Source organism: Seriola aureovittata, chromosome 24 (assembly GCF_021018895.1).
Source record: "Seriola aureovittata isolate HTS-2021-v1 ecotype China chromosome 24, ASM2101889v1, whole genome shotgun sequence".
Lineage (NCBI taxonomy): Eukaryota > Metazoa > Chordata > Actinopteri > Carangiformes > Carangidae > Seriola > Seriola aureovittata.
The window spans coordinates 4,406,572-4,421,545 of NC_079387.1; the positions used below are offsets into that span (position 1 = coordinate 4,406,572).

Consider the following 14,974-nt stretch of genomic DNA (forward strand, 5'->3'; position numbering starts at 1 on the left):
CAGAAAGCCTCAGCTACCTATAACATATTTAATCCATGACTGTGCTAAATCAAGAAATTATATGACTGAGACTGACATCTCTCCTAACAAAGACAGACAGAAATAGGATTTATTTCATAGTATTATTACTACAGGCCATTCTCTAGGTATTGTGCTCATATTGCAGCAGAATTACCCTGAAATGTCCCTGAAGTTTCAAGTTGAGCCTGAGGGTAGAGTTGGTGGAAATCCAGGTCCTATGGGTGCAGCTGCGGGTTCAGCTCCTTTTTCAAATAAGAAAATGATTACATTTACAGTGCTGAAATTGCATTGATTGCATTCATTTGACAAGTATATTTCAGATTTCAAATGGGCTTCAAAAGGGCTGCTAGCACTGACATGTAAGGATTTATTTTTTCAAAATGGCCTCTTGACAACTGGCAGTGTTTAAGAAGACAATTTTCTATTCTGGATAAAAACATGGATTCTTTTATTGCTGCACTTGGCAGTAAGCTTCACGTGTTGGCTTGCAAACCTTTATATTGATAAGTTGACAGTGTGGCAAAGGTGAGGATTTATTGATCAGTCGCCTTGGGGTATAATTGAATTTTTTCTCTTCCTTTGCAGCGCATTGCTGTGTCTTATCTGTTGGCAGTGCACTCGTGCTTTTTATTTCCTACTGTTGGAATACACTGCCAATTCCTCTGATGAAAGCATGCACTTCGCTGGTATATTGTGTACCATTGGAAGGCCAACAGAAGAGAAGCCATTTGAAATAAGTTTTATTTTTTCCAAGAACAAAATATAAACTTGGCTCCAACAACTCCTTATATAATAAGCCAGTGAAACTCTTCAAATATTTACAAAAGATAGAAAATAAATCATAAATAAATATAACCTGCTGCTGCTCATGAAAGACTGGTGCGGCCTCCCAGTAAAACTGTGGCAGTTTGACTGCCACATTTCTGTTTCTCTCTGAAGGAATCCTTAAAGACAACATTCACCTTAAAAGAGAAATCACAATGTTCCAATGGTCTTGGACAGTTCCAGATAAAAATGAAAAATCTATATTTAAGTGAGAAAATACAATATAAGACAGAATGTCAGCTGCTCCACCAACAGCAAATAATAGATAGAATATGATTAGTGACAGAATCCAGCAAAGTATTTGTGGGATACTGGCACATCCTGTGGTTGGAATTTGTTATTGCTAAAGGAAATACAGCTTGATGGATGTGTCCTGGAAGTGAAAGCATTTCTTGAGACTGTACAGTGATAAATACAGTGGAACAACTCTGTAGGTATAAATCTGTCTGTTGCAAAAAAAAAGCAAACATTATCATCTTATGTTTAGCAAGAGGAAAAAAGAAATCTGATGAGGTGCTTGAAACGGGTGCACACTGACCCCTACTGGTTAGTCATAATGAGGACAAGCAGCTCAGTCCTAATCAACCCCACAGGGAACTTTGTATTAGAAATACAATTAGTATTTAAACAAGAATTATACATAAAAACTTCCCAAAGAAGACTTTGATACAGCAATCTTTCAACTTTCAAAGTTTAGACTACATTATGTTTTTAACCTTAGGATGTTAAAATAGTATGAGCTTTTATTGTACAATTCCCATCACTTTGAGAGTTTAAGCAGAAAAAAGATGAACAGAATATCTTATGAGAAGAGTGCAAAAAGCAAACAATGTCATATTATGGCTTACTGATGTGAAAAATATGTATCCTAGTGAAAGCAGGAGCAGCCTTGTCATCTAGCGTCAGTTTTTTTTTTTTCACAGCTTTCAAGAGTCCAGTCTTTAAGCCACAATACTCAATCTCCATACCAGGTGAAGCAGCTGGAAACGACACAGCGGTTCCAGAGCAGGCACTTCAGTACTAGCTGTTCTGCTAACAGTCTGACTGGGATTCAGTTCAGTAGTCTTTTTACCGACTGGCTATTTGATGTGTCCCGGCCGCTCCCGGGCCTTGTGTTACAGGCACATGCTGCAGCAAAAGTCAGAAGACCCTCTCAGTTCCAGGTCTCCTCTGATAACTCCTGATGCATGAGTCTTTGCCCAAAATAATGAACGAGTCATTCAGAGAGCAATGATCTGTTGAGGTACGATCCATCCAGGGGCTCCATGCAGGTCCACAGGTCACTCTATTATGCATCCCAGACAACAATCTGTTTTGACTTAAATAGACCTGTTCAACTGTTGCCTAAAACAGAAAAACACATGAAAAAGCATAACGACACAGCTGCAGATGATTTAACAATTTAAACTTCTGTGTTTGTATTATTTATGAGTGTACTGGCCTGAATATAAGACAATATTTTCTTCTGTAAATTTGACAAAGTGGGCGCTGTTTTATTTCAGGACCACACAATTACGTATTCACAGCTTAAGTTATATTTTAATGGAGAGATTATGAGTGTAACGCCAGCTACTACAGAGTGTATGGGTTGATTGTACCCTCACACTGTGTCTAAACAGGAGATGTGGCGTGAAAAGCAGCAGCAGCTCCAGGTCGTTGGACCCAGTGAGGCCATTTCAGGGCGTTTTTGCAGGCTTTGTGAGGCCAAAACACAATCCCTGCAGTTGTGTGAATAAAACGCAGGAAAAATGACTTTAAGCATAAAAATACACTTTAGGTCATGTAAGAGTAAATCACAAGCTGTTACGCAACGTGTGTAGAGCTAGACTAAAATAGGGCTGTATCTGTTCCATCAGACGGATGACTGAAAAACATGTAGACACAACACGGTAGTTAAGTCTGTTTGTTGTGTGACTACAGTTCGTCAGCCCAACAAGTGTTTAGGCCAGTTGAATCTACAGGAGAAATAAATTCCTCATGAATAAAAAAAAATTATTCGGAAGCGCACCTCAACGACAAAGAAAATCTTACCAGCTGCTTCCAAGAGCCTGACAGGAGAGTGTGTGAGTATGTGACTTATGAACAAGTTTCTGTTTCACTTTACCAGAGAAAAGAAAAAAGTATGTGCTTATCCTTGGGCTAATTTTATTTTTTCTCAGCACCACTGATGCTATTTTCCATCTTTTTCCAAAAAACAAGTCGGACAAGGAGATGGTTGTTTTTTTGTCATGTGGGTCTTGTATTCAGATCAATACGATATTCTTAATGTTTAAACGTGGTGTATTGACATTTTCAATTTGAACTATTCAATAATTAAGGCTTCAGACTCACCCTCATCGTCAGAGTCAAACCCAAAGAGGTTTGAGCACTTCTGCAGCTGGAGATGACTCTGCAGATCCTCAGCACTGTTAAAAGTAGCAAAACAATTGGCACATCGTTGTCTCTGCAGAGTTGCTGGAACAGGAGTCTGCCCAGCGGGGGGATTTCTCTGATACGGCTGGAAAAGTGACATCTCCTTCCTCCGTTTTGGCATGGTGATGTACTTCTCATCAAGGTAAGCTGTAGGTGGCAGTCGCATGTATGGCCTCTTACTATATTTGGCGAGAGAGTCCTTACACATTGTAGATTTTAAATCTTCACTTGCCGCTTGTCCATTCATTATAACACAGTTACCAGAGCTGCTAACTGCAGATTGTGGTGTTTCCGCTGAAGTTTTTCCCTCCTCTATCTCTGCTTTGGCCTCAGTGGGTGGTTGGACTTCAGTTTTTGATTTTGCAGGCTTCTTAGATGCTGGTGGAACACCCTTATCTTTGAATTTTTTCTTGACTATCTTTGTGTCACCTTCTTTATGAATATTCTTGCGCTTCTTATTTGCTTTATTGGGGTCAGGTTTTTTCATATCATTAGATTTCTTTGACTTTTTTGTTACCTTCTGCGTTTTCTCTTCAGCGGCAGTGGGTGGAGAAGTCTTTGCATTTAAGCGGCTGGTAACAGCAAGCATGGAGGGACCAGCGCTGTCAAGTGTTGCATCTGAGGCTTCTTCCTTAACTTTTCCCTCCTCATCAAGAGTGCTCTTCGCTAATGCTGCAGGTGTTTTGGTCTCATCCTGTTGTTGGACTATGGATTTTGACTTGGCAGTCTTTTTCAAGGCGGATGTTTTTCCCAGGTCATTGCATGGCTGTTTTTTCTTGACTGTCTTTTTGTCCCCCTTCTTATCCCTATCTTTGTGCTTCTTTTTTGCCTTGCCTGAGTTTGAAGAAGCAGTTTTAGCATTCTTTTCTTTATGTCTCTCTTTTTTCATGGTGTGTGATATCTTTTCCTCTGTTGTTACCTTCTGTGTTTTTTGTCCTGATGTGGTGGGTGGTGAGGCTCGCTCATTTAAGCTGTTGGGTGGTGCAGTTGCTTCATTTAAAATGTTTGCTGTAACAGCAGGCACTGTGTTACCAGTGCTGTTTTGTGTTGAGTCCATGTTTTCTGCCTTTGCTTTTCCATCCTCCTCAGCAGAATTTTCTACTACAACTGCTGCTGCTTTGGCTTCAACTTGTGGGACAGCAGATCTTGCCTTGGCGGCCTTCTTTGAGGCAGACTCTTGTTCTTTGAGGGGATATTTTTTCTTGACAGTCTTCGTGCTGACTTTGTTATTTGTAACCTTGTGCTTCCTTGACTTGCTGAGGTTTGACTCAGTTTGACTATCATTTTCTTTAGGAGAGGAGCGCTTTTTTGCTTTGTGCACTTTATTTATTTTGCCAGTGGTCACCTTCTGTGTTTCGTCTGCTGTGGTGGGAATGACTGATCGATTTAAACTATTATCTGTTGCAACAACTGTAGAGGTGTTATGCGAGGCCCCCTTTTGTTTAACATGACTCTTTTTCACTGATTTCTTAGTCTTTGATTCATCAACTGGTCTGTCTGTAGTTCTGACTACATCTTGGTCCTGCTTACTCTTTTCTTCTTCTGCTGCTGCTAACCTGTTGCTCGGATTTGAGTCCTCTGCTGCTTTAGGTGCACTTCCAAGTTGAGTAGGCTGCTTCGAATCCTTTTGCGAACCAGTTTTTTCTTTGTCAGTGTCACTGTTTTGACCAGTAGAAGTGTTTTCATCATGCACAGCTTTCTTTGATTTAGGAGGACGACCTCTTCTTGCAGGACCTTTTGCATTTACTTTGATCTGCTTTTTCTTAAACTTCTGCCTCACTTTGCTGTTGTGTTTTAACAATGATGATGAGATGACTTTGTGGGTTTTGGGAGCTGCCAGTGTTGTATTAGTTACTTGCCCTTTTCTTAACGTCTGCCTTACTCTCAGATTAGGAACAGTAGGCTGTGCAGAGGTGTCTTTGTTGGAGAGATTCTTTAAGACATTTGAATCCTTTCCTGAATCCTCATTTCTCTCCTTCAACTCCGTTTCCAACACAGATGTTCTGACATTGGAGAGAGGAGGAGCCTTAACGTGTTTTCTTGATGACGAGTTATGTGTAGCCTTTCCTCTTAACTTACGAGCAGCCTTTAAACTCACAGTCTTATTTACAGAAGTAGCATCTTTTGGCTTATGATCCCCAATTTCTGCACCAGTTTGCTCTTTTGTGACCTTGTCTGGTTTTGTGGGTTTGGATGCATAATGCTCTTTTTCATGAAGGTTTAGTGCCCAGAGACAAATAAATAGTTGAGAACAACCAGGGAGGCAGCACACTGCCTGCAGCGGACTGTGCCTCCGGGCGTGGCGTCTCATTTCCATTCCGGTTTTGAACCTGGCAGTACAGCCTTGATGAAGGCAAGGATGCCGAGGAGTGATTCTGTGTCTTTCAACATGGTGCTGAAAGTGTTCGAAACTCCACAAAACCCTCATGCAAATAGAACATCTACCATTTCCGACATGGAAAGCCAGTTCTAAGGGTTTGAGCTCACCATTGTGATCTTCCAGAGCATGGTAAAGGAGTGCAACACGGTTTTTCGATAAGTCTGTAAACCAAGCACATCCATCCACAGGACAGCAAACTTTCTCTTCGACATCTTTCCCAATTTGTTTTGTGGCTGTTGTTTTGTGGACTGCCTCCTTCATTTTATCTTTAGTGGAACAACCAAACTCTTTCTCTACCTGAACTGAAGATGCAGAGGAGTACATCTCTACATGTTGGTTTTCTGGCAGCTCAGGATTCTCAGATCCATTACTTGTTCTTGCTTGGGAGATCTCCTGCTGCATAAGCGGCTGCTTCACTGTGTCGACCTCTTTCTTTTTGCCAACATGCCCATTTACCTTATGAACAGGAATTTCTCTACTAAGGTGCTTTGATGTGTTTTGTTTCTTTTCTTGTAAAAGCTGACCATCCACTGGCTTGTCATTAGATCTTAACTTTCTGGATTCAGGTGGGCTTGAATCAGAAGACAGAGCAGATTTCTTTGATCTCCCACTACTGCGACGACCTTTGGCAGAGGTTTTAGGTGTGGAAATATCTTTGGACTCCGAGACCCTGTTTTCTTGGACTTTGTTACCAGCTGACTCTTTGCTCTTCTTTAGCTTTTCTATATGATCAGAAAGGTGCATCATGGCCAGGAGGTCATCTTTGAACATCGTGCCACAGAACATGCACTCGTCTTTACGATAATGGAACATTGCATGTGCTACAACACGACTTCCCTTAAAGACCTTGTTGCAGAAGGTACAACAGAACTCCAACTTGGATTCCTCTGATTCTGGTGGTGTTTCCATAGCCTCACTGTTCTCAGGTGTTTCCAGAGCAATATCGTGAATTCCTCCTTTCCCTTTCCTCAGTTGCATATCAGCAACCGCGGAGGCCTCCCATTCTGGTACAGAGCAGCTGGAGGGAATCCGTATTTTGTGAGGTACTTTAGGTTTACCTACCGCTGTTGACTCCTTGGAAGCACTGTTCTCTGGAGCTCGCCATTTTTCATTCTCACAATCTCGAGCAAGTGCCTCAGGCGCAAGTTCAGTAACCATTTCTGTTACTAATGTCAGAGCAGATATGTCATTTATACTGTCCTGGTCTGTAGGTGAATAAGTAGCCTGAGTCTCTGATACCTTACTTAGAGTGACAATATTTCCTCTGGGGCTTGTGTCCCTTTCACAAGGAACACGTCCTCTCGAGTCTTTGGATAAATCCTCTGTGACATCCGCCTCAGCAATGCTGTTGCTGACTGTGGTGAGCACCTCTGTGTGAGTGTCTGCTTTTTCTTGGGCCACAGGAATTTTACCAGTTTCAGCCTGAAGGGAAAGTGACTTGAGTTCTTGTTCCCCATATATGAGAACATCGTGGGAGTGAGAGGCTGTTGGATCTGCAGCGCCAATGTTAGCTGTATTGGAGCCTGGAGGGATTTTATCAGTAACTATCTTCTGATTGTTGTCTTCAGTTGTGGTCTGCGACACTTCGGCTGAAGCTGTGGTTTTTGAGAGGTCTTCTACAGTTTGAGCTTTAGAGGCTTTATCTAACCTTGTATCACTCTGTGTCACTTTACCTGCTGCTGGGGTTTGTGAGGCAATAGTTACTTTCATTTCAACAGCAGGTTCTTCGCAGAGCTCTGTGGATGAAGCTGCGGTTTGAGCTTGCAGGACCTTATCTAACCTTGGGGCTTCTGTCACATCAGCTGCATTGTGTGATGCAGTGGTAGCTTCCATTTCAGCAGACTTTTCATGGAGCTCTCTTGATGAAGTAATGGAATGCAAGACTTTTGCTTTGCTTGGAGGTTGAGGGACCTTGTCTAAAACCTGGGGTTTTGTCAGTTTTGCTGATGCTGGTGTCTGTGGAGCAACAGTAACTTTCATTTCAACAGAAGACTTTACAGAGAGCTCTCTTGCAGCAGATGCCTTTCGTGAGACTGATTTTGTAGTTTGAGCTTGAGGGACTTTTTCTAAAACTGGAGATGCTGTAACTTCAGCTTCTATTGGTGTCTGAGAAGAAACTCTGCCTTTCATCTCAGGCTTTTCACAGAGCTCTCTTAGTGGATCTTTAGGAGGACTTCCCTGCACAGAGGAGCGTGTGATTGTTGACACTGAGCCGTGAACATTCGACCCGTTACCTTTTCCTTTCTGCCGCCGAGCATAACAGTGCAACTGTTGTACAAACATTGCTGCATCCCGTGCTCTAAGAATAACCTCTTTGCGATGTACAGTCTTCACAGGTTGTGATGTGACAGGAAGCTTCACTGTGGGTTTGTAAAGAAGCACTTGGGGGAAGCCTCTCTGTCTGTTGCAAGTGTCCTCAGTAAACGTACCCATCAGTTCATTGTCTGGTAAGGAGAGCTCAAGAATTACTTGCGGAGGGGTGGCTTGTTTAAGACAGTCCAAAGACAATTCTCTCTGGTGCTTGTTGTTTTCCCTTGCCTTTAAATGAGAGTGTACTGAAGATTTGAGTTTTGCATTATTCTTGATCTGACCAGTTTCAGACCTCTTTACAACAGGAGATTGATGATCGTGTTGTTGATGTTTCAACCCATGCTTTTTGATCTTCAGAGGAGCACTGTTCTCTTCAAGAGTTCCTGAGTCTGCCAGAAGCCACTTGGGTTTCCTAATCCTCCGTTTTGGGGGGTTCTTCTCTGAGAGTCGTGTAGTGCGTCTATGTTGTCCATACCCAATGGCGACATTGTCCTCTATTCTGTCGAGCTGCCAAAATGAACGCCTCAAAGGTTCAGATGAAGTTTCCTTCAAAGGTCTTGATCCTTGGGTGCCTTTCTTCTTTACATCAAGATTTAGTCGTGTTTTGCCTGGGCCCACTTTCAGTCTTTTGGATGCTGTGTCAGTGTCATCTTTATGATGTCTGTCCTCTTTATGGTGCCGCTTCTTTGCTGCTGCCCCTTTACTGCCTTTCTGACATAATGATGTGCTTGACCGGAATCCAAGCTCTTTGGTGCAATAGTTGTGGATCCATTTGTCCTCCATGATTTCTTCAAGGGCAGCACTAACCACTTTCTCACTCATCAACTTCAAACAATTGGTCCGCAAAGCAATGAGGTTCCAAAACTCTGGGTCAAAATAGAGGTCTTTCTTCAAGACCTGAGGAGAGACAGAAAAGAAAATGTTTTAGCACAACAATATGGGAAAAAATAGCAAGCAACAATGTTATGTACCAATTCTGTAATGGTCATCTGAACTGACTGAGAAACCCAAAATATGCTTTTCCTCTCACGTGATTTGTAACAAAGAAGCTCTACCTGAAGCATTTCAAAGCGAACATGATTTCCGATGGGATTGTTCTCCACGTGGTACTCCTGATCAGGATGCATGTAAAGAAGGTACACCATCTTGTAGGCCTCAACAGTGCGTTCGAGGAAGAAGACGAGAAGAGCACATGCCCGGGAAACCTCCAGGTCATTGGGAAGCAGGCCAGCAATGGTTTTGTAGATTAGGGACTTGGTAATGACATCACAGGGAAGGCAAGACTCCAGGGCATTAGCACAAAGCTCCACGCAGAACTGGATACCATCTTCACCCAGCTAGCAAGTTACAAACAAAGGAACTGATGAGATCCTAAAATCTTAATAATTCTACTAAAAAAAAAAAAAAAAAAAAAAAAAAAAAAAAAAAATATCAGCTTATAAATATTCACTTCATTTCAAATTTCTGTCTCACCTCTTGCAGTATGGCTCTGATGAACGGGAAGATTGAGTTGACATTAGTGGCAGACAGCATCAGCTGATGACTCTCCTCAAGTAGGGCATCCTTGGATGTATTCAACCGACTATGAAGTTTACTCCATATAAAGACAAGATCACTGCAAAAAACAGAGTGAATAATTGTTCTTAATGCTGTATAACTTGGCAGCTATGATTTTTGTAGAAATTAGAAACCCCTAAATAGACCTCAGTTGATGTTATACACTGACTTCTTATTACATTAGCATCAAATTTTAAGTTTAGTTACCACAGATAGTACATATCTCCTCTGCGGAGCTGCTGGAAGAGGAAGGATCTGCTGAGGGCTAGCAGCAGGTCGTCTTTTTCCTCACACTCCAAGCTACAGATAATGTGAACTGCATCTTTACCATTAAAGTCATCCATCTGAAAGGACAGGAAAATCAGAAAATCACAGGTACTATCAGTTTAGCCCAAAAGATAGTTCTCATAAATACAGTGAACATGTGGTCTACTTATGTCGCATCCAAGCAAAATTCAGACAGAAATATTCTCGCCAGTTGACTGAAAGACGCTGTACTTTTATGCTTACAACAGTGACTCAACCCACCTCTTTACATAGGCGGTCATGCTGTGACGTTTTGTAAAGCCACGTGAGGTAGACCTGGAGGAAGAACAAGTGTTGTCCTGCTGTGGGATGCCGAGCACAACACTTAGCCAGGGCCATGGCCTCACTGACCCGCTCGCAGGATAAAAGGTAGCGCACCCGAAGCTCGAAGAACACCGGCAGCTCAGAGCTGATGCACCCATCCGCTACAGAAAGGCCAAGTCACAAGAGAGACAAATTAATGCTGCAAACATTAGCAGTAATTACAAGGAACAACCAGAGATAATGGAGTCCAAATTTTAGAATATGACCCCGTATGAGACATTAAATGAAGATAAAAAGAATAAATTTCATATAAAAATGGTAAATGAACTGCTATGTGCTACAGCAGCTGAAAATAAAGTGAAACTAAAACACTGAATGGACAGAGATGGCTTGTAGTTACATGTGGCTGACATGTTTCAGTGGTCAGAAAGTGTGAAATGAAGAGAGACAAAAAAACAATTTACTCTAACCTATAATGACAAATGACAACTGCAAACTAATGGTTTTAATGATTCTCCAAATCCACGGTTCGGGTCACAACCAGGGTGCAGTTCATGCCTTGCTTTTGTTTTTTTAATCTTTTTTCCCATGCTGCTGACTTGAATGTGGCCAGGGCGTCTGCAATCTGAAAGTTATTATACATCTTGAGCTGATTAAACTAGCCTTACTTTTACCGCAGGTGTGATCATTCGATCATGATTGGACCAAAATAGTCACATTACACATGCAGTGTGCAGACAATAAACTAGGTGTAATGTGTAACATTTACATAATATACGTCTTTCCCTATCTGTAAATAGAATTATAATTTTGTGATTTACATGTGTTATAGTGTTGATTATGAAATGAAAATGAGTTTTGTTTCATAAGTAATGTAATGAGAGCTTAACAGGCTCCACCTGCAGTGGGTTGGGGTTGGTTTCATCTTTCAGTATCGTGACACAGGATCATGGACGTTTTGATCATGGTTTCTGTCTCGCTTTCAGAATCATTATAACCCTACTACAAATGTTGAATATTTTACCCACCTTCATTCTGAGGTAAACTGGACTCACTGAGGATTGCCTGTAAGACTGAGCTGGCCCAAGGCCCGCCACCCTGAACCAAACACTCCACCTGAAGTAAGTGAACATTCTGATAACTCGCAAGGGCCAAATGACATTCCTGGAAGAGGGACAAGGAACAAAAAAAACACTGATGTATTATGCTAGTACCAGTATTTTGAAATAAATTAAATTAAATTAAATGTCCTGCCACAATAATGCTCTGAACGGTTAGGTGTTCTGTGAAGAACGAAGAGCTGTAAAATAAAGTCAAGTCAATAAAGTAAAATTTCTAATCTTTGATTCATCTGCACTTCAATCTCACCTGGAATGTAACAGTGAATTGTTTCAGTGGCTCCTGATGGAAGTCATCCAGGTCAAAGAACAGCAGCAACTCAAAAACACTCCTGTGACGAAATCAGAAATCACTGGCCTCCATCAACAAATCCAACTTTTAAAAACAGTGTAAACCAACTTTATACATACGAGCCGTTAGCCAAATTCACAGAAATGCAGTTGTTTATAAGGATCTAAAGGCAGTGGTAGTGGAAAAAAAGGCAGTGGAAAGCAGTTAATTGGGAAACTGAGGGAAACCCTGAGGGATAGAGGATGGAGGACAGAGAGTTTACGGATGGAGTAGGGTCAACAGCTGGCAGCATGCCAGGGGTTTTCCTGGCTCACAAATAGGTTTGTGTGAGCCAATGAACACAATCAACTTTCAATTCCATAAACATTGCCACCAACAGCCCAGAAAATGCTAGACCACTTCAGATGTGGCTGACAAATATATAAAAACAATATTTTTCTTTCTGTGTATTATGACACTGGTACTTGTTATTTTATAATACCTGTGTGTTTTATAAAGATAGTGTATATAGTTAATGCTCTGTTAATGTCTAGTGTGTATTTTTTCCTGGCAGTGTGTGATGTCTGCCAATTGCCTAATGGGCTGGAAAGAGTAAAGACTTACCCTAACTCTATTCATAAATAAACCAATGTCAAACTTGGATAGTGAAGCAAAATTGAACAAAGCAGTGATATGACCTTTCTGGCACTGCTCACATTGAAAGTTTCGAAACTCAGAGATGGTGACAGGAGGAGTTGAGATAGGAAAGCCTGGGGTTGTAGCTCTCTCAGTAGCACATTGTTCTGTTATCACCTACTAGAAATTCAGCAAGTTGTCTTTTGAGGTGTATCACAAGTTACACAATCATGTCTGGCACATGTTTATGTGACTGAACACCATGGGTGTCTATCACCTGCCTTCCACACTGAATAATAATGTAATAATAATAATAATGTAATACCCGAAACACTGTTGTTGTTTTAAAGCAGTAAATAAAATCTGTGGCTATTACTTTAGTGCGCAAAGACTGAAAGCCACCTCTTTAGGGAGGTCTGTGTACTCACAAGGCCAGACTACTGAGTGTGTGGAGCACAAGATCACAGTTTGATGTGAAGGAAGTGGAGGCTCTAGCAAAGTAGCAGAGAGCTATCTCAAGGATCCTGAGCTGAGGCAGTGGCACCTGCCAGCGAGAAGTGTACTCCTCCACCAGCTGCACAGAGAAAAGGCGAAACAAAGATAAGTCAAAAACAAAATTACAAGGACAATTAACAGTTTGTATCATTTAGCCTGTTTTAAGTTTGTGGTGATATTAGATGTTTTGACTGCAGTTATAGGTAAGCTGACGACATGTACTAGGCCTGGGGGAATTTCTGCAGTGTAATCAATAAAAACCAGTTAGAGCTGCAACAATTAGTGAATCAACGCAATATGTAATTTGCAACTAGTTTGATTATCGATGTTTTATACCATTGCAAATGTAATATATTTGGGTTTTGGACTGTTTGTAAGGCTAGACAGGACATTTTAAGACTTCAAAATAAACAATTATAGAGAAAATAATCAGCAGGCTAACTGATAATGAAAGGATCGCTAGTTGTAGCCATACCACCAATACCTTCATTTTTTATAACATTAAAACCCAAGAGAAAACAGACAGCTACCTAACTCACTGATTACCCTACAAAAAAGTAACAATCATGAGTATGCCTGAGCCACATTTTTGTATTATATTGCTCAAATGAAAACACTCATTGCACAGTGAAGGCAGACCGGGCACATTCATTATCTTAATGGGAACAGTTATGTCTGCAGCTTTCCCAATAGATACACTCTCACTACAATGCACAATGATAACATACGTAAGTCAAGGGCCTGTCTGCAAACAAAATGTGGCATTTAGCGCTGCTTCACACAATATTTACAGTTGACCTGCAAGATCATTAAAATACAATGAGATTATATTGACATTTTATAATGTGCTTATACATGATGAAAATCCAAGACATCACTCTTGTGCACCATTGCAATCCCTTCAATGTTAACTGTCAACAATGTTATTTTCAGGCTTTTTTCTGATCTGTGTATCTTGTTTCCATCATCATCCATCAAAGCATCACAACACTAGTTTGGCAGCTTAAACTGTGTTTATGTACTTAATTAAACTAAAATTAAAGTTTTAATGTACCGTCAGTAGCAAAATAAGAATGTATATGTTGGACCGTAGACTAGACTATTTTCCACTGTTAGTGAGTATGCTGTAACCTTATCTGTGAGTCTTATCTGATACAGTTGGATATTTACTTGCAATCCCCCACAACTGACATTAAATGCACATTTACACGGTATAAACGTTAAACGTTATAATAGCATTATGACATTTTCAGGGTAGGACGACATCTGGTTATCCATACTTCAACAAAACATGTTGTTGTTGAGGGTTAGGAAAGCTCATTAAAAAATTTCGAAGTTGGGCTTTGTAGAAAACGCTTGATAATGCAGGCTACTAATCGCATAGCAACCTCCAGTTAGACAACAGCTACGAAGCTAACATATTCATTAGTAGTTAAATGGTTACAAACGCATATTTTGGCTGCAAAAAGTTACCCAGACGGTGGCTCAGTTTGGTAAACATTCAGTGTACTAACTACGCTAACTTGCAGGCAAATTCTGGGCTAGGTGGCTCAAGCGAATAGCCGAGTTAGCTTGCTAGCTGTACAGTGAACAGCCATTGTCAAGATATTAGTAATTTACTGAGTTGGACGCTTCGACAACATCAACTGAATCTGACACTACGTTATCGGACGTAATGTACAGAGGGCGTTACTGTAATGTAATTGTTTTTTCAGGCGAAAGCGAATAAGCTAGCTGCTAACGAGCCTAACTGCTAATGCTAGCCGTGTAGCGTCCAGTTCTGGGGGAGGGGAGTCGGCTAACATATATGCTCCTATCTTCGACAACAAGCCTGTCACCAACTTCAGCCACGGCTCCTTACCTTGCAAAAGTCGGAGCAGAACGGTTTACTGTCGTCACGCAACTCATCACTTGAGTGGCGGCTTAACAAACTCTGTAATTGTGTCTCTAGCCCCTCTAACTCGTACACACTGCCCTCCTCCGCCATACTGCCTGTCTAGCCTTGCTCGTAGCAGCTACCACACAACATACATCTCCACGGTCAACGACTTGCATTGACAGCGCTGATTGGATACTGCTAACACACAGGGGCTCGCTCCTTCATAACACCAGAGTACGCCGAAGGAGAGCTAATTAGGGCGGAGTCTTACATACACTGTTAATCAAACGACCCCAATTATGCCCCGCCGACACGGTGCTACGAGAAGATTATTACATGCGCCACAAACCACATGGCAAACACAAACACTGTGCGTTAATGACTGTTAATATTTGCGTTCACGTCCCATTGTACAAACTAGGAAATATGATTGATGCAGCTGTTAGAATGACTGCATTACGAAGTATTTAACACAAATATCATTACTAATAAATCATTTA

The 14,974-nt window shown here is 41.3% G+C and overlaps 1 protein-coding gene across 2 annotated transcripts; it reads right to left on the bottom strand.

Moving 5' to 3' along the window:
* Window positions 1-745: 745 nt before the first annotated feature.
* Window positions 746-14,746, bottom strand: LOC130165128 (uncharacterized). Of its 2 annotated transcripts, none has more exons than XM_056370079.1 (10): window positions 14,457-14,743; window positions 12,529-12,674; window positions 11,444-11,525; window positions 11,104-11,239; window positions 10,034-10,236; window positions 9,713-9,849; window positions 9,422-9,563; window positions 9,004-9,285; window positions 3,178-8,845; window positions 746-2,190 (listed from the first exon to the last, which is right to left on the bottom strand). In XM_056370079.1, exons 1-10 carry the CDS (start codon window positions 14,580-14,582, stop codon window positions 2,180-2,182), a joined length of 6,933 nt encoding a protein of 2,310 aa, XP_056226054.1. In that variant the 5' UTR covers window positions 14,583-14,743; the 3' UTR covers window positions 746-2,179. The 2 variants fall into 2 exon arrangements, with proteins under 2 accessions (XP_056226054.1, XP_056226053.1); XM_056370078.1 differs by lacking the exon at window positions 746-2,190 and adding an exon at window positions 2,208-2,564 and having other exon boundaries at window positions 14,457-14,746.
* Between the last annotated feature and the right edge of the window lie 228 nt (window positions 14,747-14,974).